The following is a 15,813-nucleotide window of genomic DNA, read 5'->3' as shown; positions in this document are numbered from 1 at the left end:
GTGGATCGGAGGTGGAGCGAGCTAGCAGTATAACCTATGCAACTAGCTACCAATATTCAGAGTTAACCAGGGAACTTTACGTCTAAACTTAGCCAGCTAAGTGCGTACATATACGTGTATATTCAGCCGCTTTGCCGTGCCACTGAATATACATCGTAGCTTCGCTGGATTAGTTCTAACTGCCTAAGTTACTTACATAGCCAGCTTTCAATATTTATCCCTTAATTTTCCAAAGTGATTCTGGAGTGTGCCTGGATGCTGGTTCCCCTCCATCCCATTATTTCTTCTGGAGCCAGACTAGGCCTCTGCCTGAGCGGGCATCTCTCAGCTGACTGATTCAGAGAGTATGAATTTTGTGCTGTGCATGTGCCCCATCTGCCTCCTCTGCCCAGCTCCAGATGTTGCTAATGTCATGACAGCAACTGTGCACATCAGAAGACAAAATGCTTTCTAGATAGCGAGTGCAATAAATTGATTCCCCTTCCCAATATGAAAGTAATCAAAGCTGGGACATTTCTGAGGCTAAGTTATCTTATTTTGCACCATGATTTCTCTATGCCATGTTTCCTGCCCTAGCTTACTAGTAATCCAGTGGAGGGAGGGTAGGCAACCCATATGTGTATATTTATCCACAGTAAATCATTGATGAAAATGTGCTTAGCATGTCCAACATTTTATAGCTCCAAAACTGCTACAAGCACTGATTACAGGCGATTAAAAATACAGATACCATTGAAAGGGAACAAAAGGAATCATTTAAATATCGTTCTGTGAATTATGTCCACTTGCAGTTAAACAAAAGGTATTTTTGAATGGCTCAGTCACACACTGCATGGCAGGAGACTATAAAAGCCCGATGCCTGCTGCAGATGCACAGTACCGAGGTTGCAGAATGGGCAAGCTACTGTTCCTTGCAGGTAAGACGATGGTAAAATCTGAGCATGCAGGCAGTGCCTTCCTCTTTCATAGCCTTAGAAATAGAATAATAGATATGGTAGCAAGCTCCAGCATCTTCTGTTTTTATAATGCACCGTAGCTCCACATCTGTCAGAGCTCTTCCAGTACTGAGCAGGGAGGTTGTGCTGCGCTGTACAATGCTCTGACTGCAAGGGGGCATGGATTACAAGATTTTAGATATATGTATATCACTTTTTTTTACTTTCTTTTTATGCAATATTACACCCGAGCACAAAGGTATCAGAAAGCCATCAGGAACCCAGTGCATGCTGAGAAAGAACATTTATTACTTATTCAGCTTTGATGTGATGTGGCATGGCAACCTCCGTGTAACTTAGAGATTTTATTCACATAAAGAGAGCAATCATTGCAGAAAAATAAAATCAAGGAAAGGGGAAAGAGAAAAAAAACGGAAGAGAGATCTGAGAACAAAATAAATCTAAAAAGAAAGGAATCGTGAGGGAAGAAAGAAGGCGGCGATGTCGTCCGTTCTCTAGGGCAGTTCTAGTGCTTCCATTCGTGCCTTTGAATGGACATCTAAAGAAGGACAAAGCTCATCCATAACAGCCTCTTCTGTGCTGCTCCTTCACAAGCTCCCACAACCTACTGAGACCAAAGATCACCAACTCCCGCCACCGGACTCCTCGCACTAGGCCCAGTGTCTGCTAATCTTTTAATCCTGTTGTAATCTGCCTGCTAAAAAGCAGACTATCAAATAAAGAAATAGTTACACACACCGCTGCCATGGTTTCACGGGTTCTGGTGGAATGAGATGCTAATAGTAAATGTATTCAGCTGCTCCTGGAGGCGAGCAGCGTATTTCAGGATGAATCGCAAGTTGAGATGCAGATGTGCAGGCATGGGGAGAAGAGGGTGATTAGATACTGAATACAAATAACAACAGGAAAAAAAAGGTTTCATAATTAAATATTTACATCGAAATAACTATCACAAACCAGGGGGCCTGTGTGTTGTCCCATTCTGTGTTTCTTAGTGACTCAGACTCATGATGCAATAATTAGCAACATTAAAGTCTAAAGTAAAATGCAACAATGCTGAGTAATCTGCACGTGGAGAGTCTAGACATTCATAATACTGATAGAGAAATGCAACAATTCTGCAGGTACGTGTACATGAGAGTCTATAGACATTCATAATACTGATAGAGAAATGCAACAATTCTGCAGGTACGTGTACATGAGAGTCTATAGACATTCATAATACTGATAGAGAAATGCAACAATTCTGCAGGTACGTGTACATGAGAGTCTGTAGACATTCATAATACTGATAGAGAAATGCAACAATTCTGCAGGTACGTGTACATGAGAGTCTATAGACATTCATAATACTGATAGAGAAATGCAACAATTCTGCAGGTACGTGTACATGAGAGTCTGTAGACATTCATAATACTGATAGAGAAATGCAACAATTCTGCAGGTACGTGTACATGAGAGTCTATAGACATTCATAATACTGATAGAGAAATGCAACAATTCTGCAGGTACGTGTACATGAGAGTCTATAGACATTCATAATACTGATAGAGAAATGCAACAATTCTGTAGGTACGTGTACATGAGAGTCTGTAGACATAATACTGATAGAGAAATGCAACAATTCTGCAGGTACGTGTACATGAGAGTCTAGACATTCATAATACTGATAGAGAAATGCAACAATTCTGCAGGTACGTGTACATGAGAGTCTGTAGACATTCATAATACTGATAGAGAAATGCAACAATTCTGCAGGTACATGTACATGAGAGTCTAGACATTCATAATACTGATAGAGAAATGCAACAATTCTGCAGGTACGTGTACATGAGAGTCTATAGACATTCATAATAGTGATAGAGAAATGCAACAATGCTGAGTAATCTGCACGTGCAGAGTCTAGACATTCATAATACTGATAGAGAAATGCAACAATTCTGCAATTCTGCAGGTACGTGTACATGAGAGTCTAGACATTCATAATACTGATAGAGAAATGCAACAATTCTGCAGGTACGTGTACATGAGAGTCTATAGACATTCATAATAGTGATAGAGAAATGCAACAATGCTGAGTAATCTGCACGTGCAGAGTCTAGACATTCATAATACTGATAGAGAAATGCAACAATTCTGCAATTCTGCAGGTACGTGTACATGAGAGTCTAGACATTCATAATACTGATAGAGAAATGCAACAATTCTGCAGGTACGTGTACATGAGAGTCTGTAGACATTCATAATACTGATAGAGAAATGCAACAATTCTGCAATTCTGCAGGTACATGTACATGAGAGTCTAGACATTCATAATACTGATAGAGAAATGCAACAATTCTGCAGGTACGTGTACATGAGAGTCTGTAGACATTCATAATACTGATAGAGAAATGCAACAATTCTGCAGGTACGTGTACATGAGAGTCTATAGACATTCATAATACTGATAGAGAAATGCAACAATTCTGCAGGTATGTGTACATGAGAGTCTAGACATTCATAATCCTGATAGAGAAATGCAACAGTTCTGCAGGTACGTGTACATGAGAGTCTGTAGACATTCATAATACTGATAGAGAAATGCAACAATTCTGCAGGTACGTGTACATGAGAGTCTATAGACATTCATAATACTGATAGAGAAATGCAACAATTCTGCAGGTACGTGTACATGAGAGTCTAGACATTCATAATACTGATAGAGAAATGCAACAATTCTGCAGGTACGTGTACATGAGAGTCTAGACATTCATAATACTGATAGAGAAATGCAACAATTCTGCAGGTACGTGTACATGAGAGTCTGTAGACATTCATAATACTGATAGAGAAATGCAACAATTCTGCAGGTACGTGTACATGAGAGTCTGTAGACATAATACTGAGATAGAGAAATGCAACATTGCTAAGTAATTTGCACATGCTCATTCTCACATTCTGCAGGTTTAGGTACGTGAGAGTCTGTAGACAGTCACAATACCGAGATGCAGAAATGAATGGAGTCACAAAGAATTTTTTCATTGTCTCTGTTCTCTTTCTTCTAAAGGTTTAGTCCTTTTGCTGCACGTACAGCAGGGTAAGTATTGCATGTGCTCACTGCATGATTTTATTATACATAAAGGATGAATTTTAAAAGCCCTACAAACGCCAAAGTCGGGCCAGTGTGCGCCACATGGATTTTAAAAAGCACATGGGTGGGCACAGAAAATATTTAGCAAACGAGGGGCAGGGTGTGGGCGTGATCTGGGCAGTGCATGGGCGTTCCTAGATTTCTCAATGAAATCTGTGTGTATTTAAGTGCACAAGCGTGTGCCAGGGTCCTCTGCGGCGTCACTTTATTTCTGCTATGGATGGCGTGTAATCCTGAAACAAAAAAACTAAAGAGGTTAGTGGGGATTTAAGGGTCAGAGCTAGCAGAGTAAAAGGGAGGCTCTTAACTAGGGGGGTTAGGAAGTCCGATCCTTTACCTGGGCAAACTGGGCAAACTGGTAATTGCATCAGCACGCACGTCTACTAAAATCCCCCCACTTGCGTGGCAGAGGCGGCATTTCCGCGTACATATGCATGTCCATATAACACTGTGCACATATGTATGTGCGTGCACACAGCCTATAGCCATGCCTGCATATATACACGCATGTTAGAAAATGGCCTCGACCGTTGATGCAAGCTGGCGTAGGCGCCTACATGTGCACCCGCGCGGCTGTTTAAAAGTTACCGTCACAGATTTCACATGGACGATCCTCACCATTTCTGGTTTCCCTTGAGGCATTCTTTTTATTTTTACAAACCTGGAAATCTCATTAGCAAAGGGGAGGAAGGGGATTGTAGGGAGTTTCAGATTTTAAGTCTTACTCCCAAGATTGCTGTCAATGTCAATTTTTCTAGGAACTTACTTTATGTAGGCGCTTGGAGCAAGCTAGGTTTACATGCACACTATGTCGGCAGGTTGGGTAAATACCCGAAACATTTGGAGCAGTGCACTCAGTAAGAACAGGGTGGCTTACAAGACCTTGTTCACTAAATATGAGATAGCGAATTTTACTCACTCTCAGGCCGATACAGTAAAGTTCGCAGGAAAGTGGCGAGCGCCCGCTCTCCCGGCGCACATACAGGCAGTGTCCTGTGCGTGCGATACAGTAAGACTAAATATTAAAATTAGGGCCCGCGGTAAAAAGAGGCGCTAGGGACACTAGCGCGTCCCTAGCGCCTCCTTTTGGACAGGAGCGGCGGCTGTCAGCGGGTTTGACAGCCAATGCTCAATTTTGCCGGCGTCGGTTCTCGAGCCCACTGACAGCCACGGGTTTGGAAACCGGACGCCGGCAAAATTGAGCGTCCGGTTTTCAACCCGAGAGCCGCGGGCTGATTTTACTTTTTTTTTTTTTTTTACTTTTTAACTTTTTTTAACTTTTGGGTTCTCCGACTTAATATCACCATAATATTAAGTCGGAGGGTGCACAAAAAAGCAGTTTTTACTGCTCTTCTGTGCACTTTCCCGGCGCCGGCAGAAATTAACGCCGACCTTTGGGTAGGCGCTAATTTCTGAAAGTAAAATGTGCGGCTTGGCTGCACATTTTACTTACTGTATCGTGCGGGAATAACTAATAGGGCCATCAACATGCATTTGCATGTTGCGGGCGCTATTAGTCTCGGGGGGGGTTGGACACGCGTTTTCGATGCACTATTACCCCTTACTGAATAAGGTGTAAGGCTAGCGCGTTGAAAACGTGCGTCCAAACGCGCTTCCAAACTGTACTGTATCAGCCTGAAAATGATTGAGCAATGGCTGAAAACATCTGTTTCTCGCAGCTGGAGGAGGTATCTGAATGACGCAATCTGTAGCAACAGCAAACCATTTACTTTCTCTGGGTTTCTTTTCATGTGACTGTCAGGCTCTTCTTTCAAGCTGGTATGCTACTTCACCAACTGGGCGCAGTACTACCCCGGAATAGCACGGTTCATGCCCGATAATGTGGACCCCTGCCTGTGTACTCACCTCATCTATGCCTTTGCCACCATGACCAATAACCAGATCGCCACCTTTGAATGGAACGATGCGACGCTCTACGGCTCCTTCAATGCCCTGAAGCAATAGTGAGTTCCAAGCCTGTCTCGCCTCCCCGCTGACTTACACGTTCTTCAGTGTCCAGCAGTGTCTAGTGCTCTCAAGGGGCTCCCGTGTTTCTACCCGTCTAGTCTGCTGGCAGAATACAAGAAAGTACCAGTTTCAGTGCTAAGAGCAGGGGGCAACCACCCAGGACACAGTTCAATGGAGACAGATGTGAGGTTGCAGGAGAACTGGGATTAGATTTCACAGCAAAGCAGTAACGATCCATAAAAGCTCAGTTCCTACTTCTCCTACAATTTTTCAAGTCTTCCAAAGAGCAATAACTTGCGTAGTCCAACATCAATTTGGGAATTTACAGCTCAATAATTCAGAGCACAGGACATATCCAACTGTTGTACAGGTGTGAACACTTGTACGTGTTATGCTTTTTGTATGATTTTTGGAAAGATATTGTGCTTTTACTGCCCCTGTCCTGATATCCTCTTGATCCATGTTTTTACAGTAATAGTGATCTGAAAACCCTTCTGTCTGTGGGCGGCTGGAATTTCGGCACCTCGGGGTAAGATGCACACAGTCGTGAAACATTGTTTAAATATTTTTATGCTGCTTCTCACCTTCTTCCAGAATGGATATCAAATGTGAAAAATGACTTTCAATTCCACTGAGAGAATTACTCCTGTCCAAGTCTATCAAACTGTGTTGTAGAGTTGCAGGTTACACGGTATCTTAAGAACATAAGACTCGCCATACTGGGTCAGACCAAGGGTCCATCAAGCCCAGTATCCTGTTTCCAACAGTGGCCAATCCAGGACACAAGTACCTGGCAGGGTCCCAAGGGGTAAATAGATTCCTTGCTGCTTATCCCAGGGATAAGTACTGGCTTATAACAGTTTATGGACGTCCTCTCCAAGAACTTGTCTATGGCTACCAAACCATGCGGGGCTATATGGATTTTGCTAGCCATAGTCCTGAAAAATAACAGAATAACTGAGAAACATTTTCTCTCACTGTGTAGCTGGGATACCATCATATAATGCCTCCATATGTTTTCTTTTTCAGATTTAACAACATGGTTTCCAGCTCTCAGAATCGCCAGACCTTTATCAATTCAGTCATCAAATTCCTGCGGCAGTACGGCTTTGATGGGCTGGATATCGACTGGGAGTATCCTGGGGATTCTGACAGAGGAAGCCCTCCTGAAACCCAGCAGCTCTTCAGCATCCTCCTGCAGGTACACAGAAGAGTCCAATAACTTGTGCATCCGCCCATCCAGAAAGGATTGTTTCAACCCCAGATAACATTTCATGAAATATGTAAAGGGCCTGGGCATCAGATCCCAAAGGGTCCATATCTCTGGCTGTAGTGGAGTATTTGTCTCCTCGCTGCATCTCCCTGCTTTGCTGTCCTGTCCCAATGGGGCCTGGGCAGGCCACTGTGCCACGGACATGAGCCCGGGCCGCCCATGTGGCTGTCTCGGGACAGTACTGCTGTGCGGCAGGGACACGTCCGTGGAAGTTGGGTGGTACCACGCCACTCATGCTGCTCCTGCCTCCTCATGTGCACAAGCAAACGTCACCCACTGCAGGGAAGGAGAAGCCAGTCATTTGCTTGCACTTATTTTCCTGCATTGTGCTCACTTAACTTTACTCTCCTGCCAGTATAACATTTTAAAAGCACAAATATCTTGTGTCTTCTAGGAAATGTATGAAGCTTTTGTACAGGAAGCTAGCCAGAGTAACCAGCCAAGGTTATTGATCTCTGCTGCTGTCTCTGCTGGCAAATCCACCATCGAAAATGGCTATCAGATCCCCCAGCTGTCCAAGTGAGTTTGAGCTGCGAATAGCATCAGAGATTCATGTGACAGGAGCTGCAGGAAACATCGGCCGCTAGTTCCTCATGTCTCCTTCCAGCTCAGTCAGGACAGTGCCCTGAGCTGGTAATCGACTCCCCCTCACAGTTCCTGGTCCTGAGGCCAGGAGCCATGCACCAGAAATCCTTCCAGAACCCTCTAGAACGGCTCTAAATCCAGACAGCAGGAATCCTCCCCACAGGGGCTGTGAATGCAATCTCCACAGCATCCCTTGCCGACCTGGCAATCAAACCGTGCATGGACGTTGCACACTTTCAGTGTCCCTGAGGCACTGGGCCGGTCCACCAATAGCCATTTCTTATGTTGCCAAGTCGGCAGGGTTTCCTCTGGGTGAATCACAGCAATGTGAAACATGACAGCCAGCCGACACAGAACTAAAGAGCAACACAAACATTAATTACTTTATTCTATACCTGGAATAAAAGTCCTGGGACAGTAACAGTGAGCTGAGATCACTTTGCATTTCTTCCAATGTCTCGGACTCTTTTATATTGCCTATACGCCCCTGCTTGTCTTATTCCTCTGAAATGTAATTTAAACAAAATCTGGAGACATAAAATGATGTTTTCTATTGTTTCTCCCCTCAAGGTATCTTGACCTCATCAACGTTATGACTTATGACCTGCGTGGTTCCTGGGAGGGATTCACAGGCGAGGACAGCCCTCTCTTCCAGGGCCCTGCTGATCAGGGGGATTATATTTACTTCAATGTAGTGAGTAACACCCACTAGAGATTTGCTCTACATGAGTTCTGCAGGCAGTTTACAACATAATTACAACATCTAGTTAACAAACAATTGAAAAAAAATATTTCTGTTGACTAAAAAATACAACATAATGGTAATTTGTATAAATGTACCAATTTTCTAAACAAAAAGTGATCTATAATAAAAATAAAACATCATACAATAATTTTAAAACAACAAAAACACATTGATAATCAGTAATATAAAAGCAAGAGAAAATACAGAGTTTTCAAAGTACACAGTATCTCATAAAATTTGGCCCAAAAGGTATCCTTTCACGCAGCTAAAAGCAATTGAACCTAATTTACTTAAAGATTTGTAAATCAACCAGGCTTTCAGAAGCTTCCTGAATTTAAGATAATTTTTCTCTGTTTTTAAATTAAAAGGGAAGGTATTCCAATGAATGGAGCCTGATGAACGCTTAGCATAAAATACATTAAATGCTTTAAGTGTGTACAGACAATAGTGTGCTGTGCCATAAGGCCCTGCTAGTGTGAAAAACTGAAATTAGCATGTACAACACGTGCAAATGAGATGCTAGCAGGTAAAAGCTACATAGAAAGGTTTGCTCTCCTCCAGGCGCTACTTAGCATACTCGCACTATAGTCGGGACTAGATGTTAATTATTTCCAAGGGCCGATGCCCTCGGAGCTACTGGATGCAGGAGATGAGGCTTTTAGTGGAGATGTTATGGGAGTTGTGACAGTAGAGGACAGGGAGGGGTACTAAGGAAGCAACAGAGCAAGAGACGACAAGACAACCACAGAAATCCCACATTTATTTAGTCCAGAAAAATGTATTTGTACACCAAGTTTCACTGATGGTAACTGTTTTCCAAACGTGAATACTGCACAGTGTATAAGGCCCAGTGTTGTGAGTCAATCCCCACATGATTGTGCTGAAGCGTTGTTCTCCCCGATGCTACAAACAGTCTGCAAGGCAAGTCCACAGCAGCTCAGCCGAAAGGCCTTATAAAAAGCATTGAGTGGCACTGGGAACGAGAGGGATGCTCGTCACGCTGCAGCCTGTCTGTCTCTGGCTGGGGCTCTCAGGTGGCCACTCCTGGAAGAGCTTTGGGGTGATGGGGCACATGGGGATGGTATTTGTGCCCGAACGCACACAGTAGTTGGCATTGCTGTCCATTAATCTGGGCCAAAGACATTGCTGCTGTGTCCTCTATGTATGGAGCTGGCTGAGGCCCCTCTCACTCATTCTTCTCCCTCCTTGGCAAAACCTCCTGAGGCAACCTGCTTCTGGTTTGGTTTTCCCCCTCTGGAAGTCTTCCTTTTACCCTCCTCTCTTCAGGTCCAGGTGCTCTTCCTCTTTCTCCTCATTACTTGCATACAAGTTTGTAGCAGGGGGCTGAGCCCAGTGCATGCTCCGTTTAGCTCGTGCAGACATTTTAGGACACAGGAGCGAGCAACACAGAGAGGATATAGCTTTTTGGCTTCCCATGCACACCATGAATATAATTTTGTTTTACAGGTATATGATAACATTGAGTAGATTGCCTGTTAAGTGGCATTTCAGCAAGCATTTTAGTGCACAGGCCTCTGGATTTACCACTAAGACAGTAGCAGGCAGGCAAACTGAGTATGATAGAAAATACTTTGGACTTTTCAAGCTATTTTAACAGAAAGACAGACGGTGTGTGGTGATGATTCTGTGAACTCCAGAGCGTTATCCTAATTCTTACTTTGCTCAATGGCATTTTTTAGCCAGAATAACAAAGGCCACAGCAGACCTTTTGCTGCTCAGATGAGTTTTTTTGTTCTCTGTTTTGTAATTTACTTAATACATGTGCGAAAGCCTTAAACAGCAGGACTGGAGAAAACGCCAATGCCTCACCTAACAAACACTTGCCCAACCCAAGCAGAACCATGTTATTTAATAAAAGTGAGAGCACTGGCTGGCTATGAAATCCCTTTCCTGCTGAACTTCTAGGACTATGCCATGAACTACTGGAAGGACAATGGTGCCGCAGCTGAGAAGCTTATGGTGGGATTTCCAGCCTACGGCCGATCGTTCACACTCACCAACCCCTCAAACACAAGCCTGGGTGCTCCGACCACTGGACAAGGCCCCTCGGCACCCTACACCCAAGAAGCTGGATTCATGGCCTATTTTGAGGTAAAAAAAAAAAAATGAGTGGACTTTGGTCCAAATGTGCCCATTTCTTCTCTAAGGCATCGCATATTCTGGGGGAAGGGGAGGTTCATGCAAAGTTACAGAGCCACGGGAACCTTCTGCAGGTAACATTTACGTGCAGATTTAGGAAAAGCAAAAGTATGAGCATAAATGCTTGCCTTGCCCCGGATGGAAAAGTACCCCAGGCTCTGCCCCCCCCAGTCATTTTCAGAACTTGGGGATTATGCATGGAAGTCCAATACCATAATATCCATAATGGAAACAATTGCGGTCTCATTTAATTGTGATTCCTTAAAGCAAAACAAGAACTTTGAACCTTATCCTATGCAAGCAGAATCGTGATAAAATCCTAGTTTGTAGAAAAGAGGAAGCAGGCAGAAATGAGTTTGGATGTGACTGAATGCAGTTTCCTCTCTGCCCGAGCTGGCAGCCCTTTCATTCCTGAGCTCTTCTCCCCAGATCTGCACCTTCCTGAAGGGGGTGGGCCTCGGTGGTGTGGAACAGTCCTCAGGAAGTGCCCTACGCCTACAAGGGAAGTGAGTGGGTAGGCTACGATAACCCCAACAGCTTCCAGGTCAAGGTAGTCTTTCTTCTCGTTACCAGGCCATCGCCCTCTTCCCCAAGGACTCACACATTTCACTTCATCCTGGAAGGCTTGAACTCGTGTGCACGTGAAAAATGCCACAAGCAGCCTCTTTTCTCTTGGGTGATTTCAGAAGAAAATGAATCAAAAACCATCACCAGCAAAACCCTCCCCTTGTCCTGGACGCCTCTTAATCCTTCCTGGGGGTCTCGGTGGTTTCAGGATGGGCTGGGGAGGCTCCATTTTTACATTTTGGTGGTGCTGAGATTTGTTTTGGGAGGAGGATATTCTCCCTTAGTTTTCTTTAGAGTTTTTTTTTTTGGGGGGGGGGGGTTGTGCTTTTCTGTTTATTTCATTTCAAACAAACACAAATGAAATGAGAAAGCAAAGGTTTGCCTGCTCCTGATCCTGGATATTGCTCCATTACAGAATTATCTGCCAGAACTCTGCATTTCAGGATCCACCTAAAACCCTACGAATGAAAGGACCCAGAAGGCTCCGTTTTTGAAGAGAGGGCCATGATGGGTTTTAAACTCGTCTGCTTATTTATAATGTGCTTTTCTCTTCCTCCGTTGCCATCGGCCTCTATCGTACCAGAGGTTTCAATCACAAGCACCTGGGGATTTTTTCCTATTTTCTCTTTCCTGGTACCTCAGCCCCGCTATTGGCTTCCATGCACAACGCGCCGCAGCTTCTGCGCACCCGTTCTGGGCACTGGGTGTCATCGTTTCTGCCTTAAGGGCTCTTCGGCTCGGAGGGCAGAGGACAGAGTGGGGTGGGAGGGTTCCTGACCCTGTCAAATAGCAGCAGGACTAGGTGGACCCTCCATGACGCTAACTGCAGATTTAAAAGTAATTCAAGAAAGTATTTTCTGTGCTCAGGGCTCGTAGCTGAGTTTAACAAAGAATCCGTGGACTTGGAGATCTCGCCACTTCTGGGACGGGATCCTACCATTAAGATCTGCTGGAGGGAGGAGGCTGTTTTATTGCCCTTTCCCCAGCCCCTGCAGGCCCTGACCTCCTCTCCTCCACATGATATTTACGACTAACATGGTGTCCGGTAGATGGAGTCTGGTGTTCTTGTGGCTCCCCTCCTGTCATTTCTTCAGAATCCTGTGCTGAAACGCGGGGCTGTGTAGTAACAGTACAGAGGATGATGGTCAGGAGAGAAAGAGAATCCTGTACGATGTCGGAAGGATGAGGAGGAGGCTGTAAAGCACATGGGAATGAGGAGCACGTGTTGCCAGGGTTGAAGCTGTACAGTATCTGCTTGCTTCTCTCTTGCTGCTGTCTGTAATGCACAATTTAATTTCTCATTAAACGAGGTCATACTTGTCTTCCGCAGGCTGAGTGGCTAATGAAGAACAATTTTGGCGGTGCCATGGTTTGGGCTATTCCTCTGGATGATTTCAGTGGCACATTTTGTGGCGAAGGCAAATACCCTCTCATGAATACATTGAAGTCGACATTGGGAATTTCCTCCCCTAGTACGTAATCTGCCAGCGTCTATGAAAACACAACTGACCAGGGCCTAGATTTGCATCTTATCAATAGTCATTTCTATGCAAACCAAACTGCACCAGGTCTTCTTGCTGAATATTTTCTCTTGGGTTTTTGGATCTTGCATTTGTGTTACGTGAGCACGACAGCCCTAAATGCTCCCTTGCTGACTCTTCAGATAGCAATATCACATACCCAGAGAGATCACACATATATTCAAATTATCAAAAATTTTTATTAGAAATCACAAGGTGTTTTCCCTATCTAGACATTTAAAATCTAAACTCACACACTCATTCATCAATCACACTTCATATAAAAACATCTACATACACAAATAATGTTCACTGGTTAATTAATTACAATTGATTATAATCAGTATAACAACATCAAACATGTAATACTATTTTTATGTCTATCCAAACCCTTCTCTTATTTGTCCAATTGATTATAATCAGTATAGCAATATCGCACATGTAATACTATTTGTCCAACAAAGGATCTCCTTGTTTCGCCTAAATGATCAGGCTTCCTCAGGGACTAACAATATCCTGTAGCCGGTTGTGTCTCTCAGGACTTGAAGTCTAATTCCTACACTTTAAAAAGTCATAGATATTCATTAACTTCCATTATATCACCAATGTGAACCAAGGTAATTGCTACTCCAAACACTTTCCCAGGTTTGCTTTAAACCGCTACTTTTTTACATGTCTCTCAATAATATCAGTCGTGACAAGACAAAACCGCTACTCATTCCAATCCTTTAAATAACCTTTAATTCCAACTGAATCTAAAATAATCCATTTCAGGAACCTTGCAGATTGTGCTTCATTGTATCTGCACGTAACCAGACGCAACGCACTGCGTCAAAGATGGAGTAGAGAGTTTAGCTATAAAAAAGTATTTCCCTCTGTAATATTACCACGTTGACTCTTCAGATAGAACATTTTTAGGAAAGGAAGAGTTTCCCAGCGCACATCTCTCTTACCATTAGCTTGGAATCACTTTTGTTCAGAAGGAGAAGGGAAAAGGTGACAGTTCTGCTTTATAAAGATTCGCTGAGGTGAGCAATGGAAAATAACTCATTTCCCCTGTTCTTTTAAAACTTGCAGATTGCAAATCTCCACCAATAACGGTGTCGCCAGATACGGCAGCTCCCACGGCTGCGCCTAGCAGTGGCGGTGACAGTGGGTTTTGTGTTGGCAAAACAAATGGCCTGTACCCAAATCCTACCAGCAAGAACGGATTCTACAACTGCGTGAATGGAAAGAGTTACCAGCAGCAATGCCAGAGTGGACTCGTCTTTGACCCCAGCTGCTCCTGCTGCAACTGGCAATAAGAGAAGCCTTCGAGGGCCACAAGAATAGCAAGCAGACTGTCAATAAAAAAGCATTGATTAAAGAAAGAGTGCTCATCAATTTCATCCCCTGTGTAGGCAGTTCTGAGATGGAAATCTCTAAATGTCAAAGAATAAAAATTGCTCTAAAATAGGGAGACTGGATAAGGCACTGCACACACTGACACCCCCATCGCCCCCTTCTTAAAAAAGTCATCCTGAGACTAGACACACCCATTTCTCTATTCATATCACAATAACTGAGCTGAGCTATTGTGGTTATCATGGGCATTACTTACATCCTCTCCTGTCCACTGATTTTATTTCAGCAGTTTGCACCTAGGAAAGCTCCTCAGATAAGTGTCTGTGGGTGGGAGTGAGGCTAGTTTCTACCACTTTTGGACAAGTGATAAAAGTTCAACACTTGCCCAACAACACGGTAACCAATTACTGTTTTAAGACCCTAGTGAACAGAGCCACAGTGTAGAAAGGTCCAGGACACTAACGAGAGCAAGGGACAGTGGGACACTGGGTTCATAGATTTTCACAGTGACCAGAAAAGACACACCAAGGTCCTTTTTTCCAGATTATAACTACAGCACTGTACAGGGCTGTGGAAAAACCTAGGCCAGTTATCACTGCTTACTTACTGGATACCTGAACAGGTAATTTGAAAGCACTGAAGGTGAAACGCCTTGAATACAGAATTATTTACTAAAATAATCAACAAGCATTAAGTTGCACTCTCATGAGAAAGGTACTAATGATTTTCTGTCATTGTCCTGCATGAGGCATCGACATTGTTTAAAAGTATCATCTTGGAAGCCCATATAAAATGTATTTCATGCATAGAAAAAGGTCAAGGGAAGATGAAATGACTGCCAGCATGGTTCAATAGTGAGGTGAGAGAGGCAGATAAATCCAAAACATCATTCAAAAATTGGAAAGAAATGATGAAAATAGACAAGAACATAAAACTGGCAAGATAGATGTAAAACAGTAGTAGCAGTAGTAAAACAGTAGTAGCAGTAGTAAAAAGGCCAAGAGAGAAGGTTAGAAGACGCAAAAACTACTAATTAAAATGTTTTCAACTACATTCAAAGCAAAAGGTCAATAAAGGAGTTAGTTTATTTATTTATTTTATTTTAATTCTTTTAATATACCGATGCTCAAGACCAGGTCTTATCGTACCGGTTTACAATAAACTAGGGGGTAAACCATTTAAACCAGTAAAACACTGAAAGCGAAAGTTAGTTGTACCACTAGATGAGCGAGGGATGAAAGGGTTGCTCAGGGAGAGGAAGGAATTAGTGGAAAACCTGAATTAATTTTTTGCTTTAGTCTTTACTGAAGAGGATGTTTAAACGTCCCCCCACTGTGAGCAATGTGACAGTGGAAGATTATAATAGATCAAACTGACAAACTAAAGAGTAACAAATCACCAAGACTGGATGGTGTCCATGTCCTGCAAGAACTCTGTTATTAATAATCTTTAACCTATTACAATACCTGGTCAATGTGACACCAGTTTTATAAAAGGGCTCCATGGGTGACCATTCAGCCTGACGTCGATGCTGGGCTAAATAGTAGAAGTTATTCTTTTAA

The 15,813-nt window shown here is 43.3% G+C and overlaps 1 protein-coding gene across 1 annotated transcript; it reads left to right on the top strand.

The window, feature by feature from the left end:
* The first annotated feature begins 724 nt into the window (after positions 1–724).
* LOC115074465 (acidic mammalian chitinase-like) lies at positions 725–14,277 on the top strand. Its single transcript, XM_029573933.1, is given in 12 exon segments — positions 725–917; positions 4,006–4,035; positions 5,852–6,053; positions 6,530–6,586; positions 7,087–7,258; positions 7,725–7,849; positions 8,486–8,609; positions 10,587–10,772; positions 11,250–11,285; positions 11,287–11,370; positions 12,718–12,859; positions 13,985–14,277. Coding segments are annotated over 12 exon segments (1,470 nt in total). The 5' UTR covers positions 725–832; the 3' UTR covers positions 14,212–14,277.
* The last annotated feature ends 1,536 nt before the right edge of the window (positions 14,278–15,813 follow it).

Source organism: Rhinatrema bivittatum, chromosome 12 (assembly GCF_901001135.1).
Source record: "Rhinatrema bivittatum chromosome 12, aRhiBiv1.1, whole genome shotgun sequence".
NCBI classification, from domain to species: domain Eukaryota; kingdom Metazoa; phylum Chordata; class Amphibia; order Gymnophiona; family Rhinatrematidae; genus Rhinatrema; species Rhinatrema bivittatum.
The sequence above is the reverse complement of the archived record's forward strand: the minus strand, read 5'-3'. Positions and strand labels throughout refer to the sequence as shown.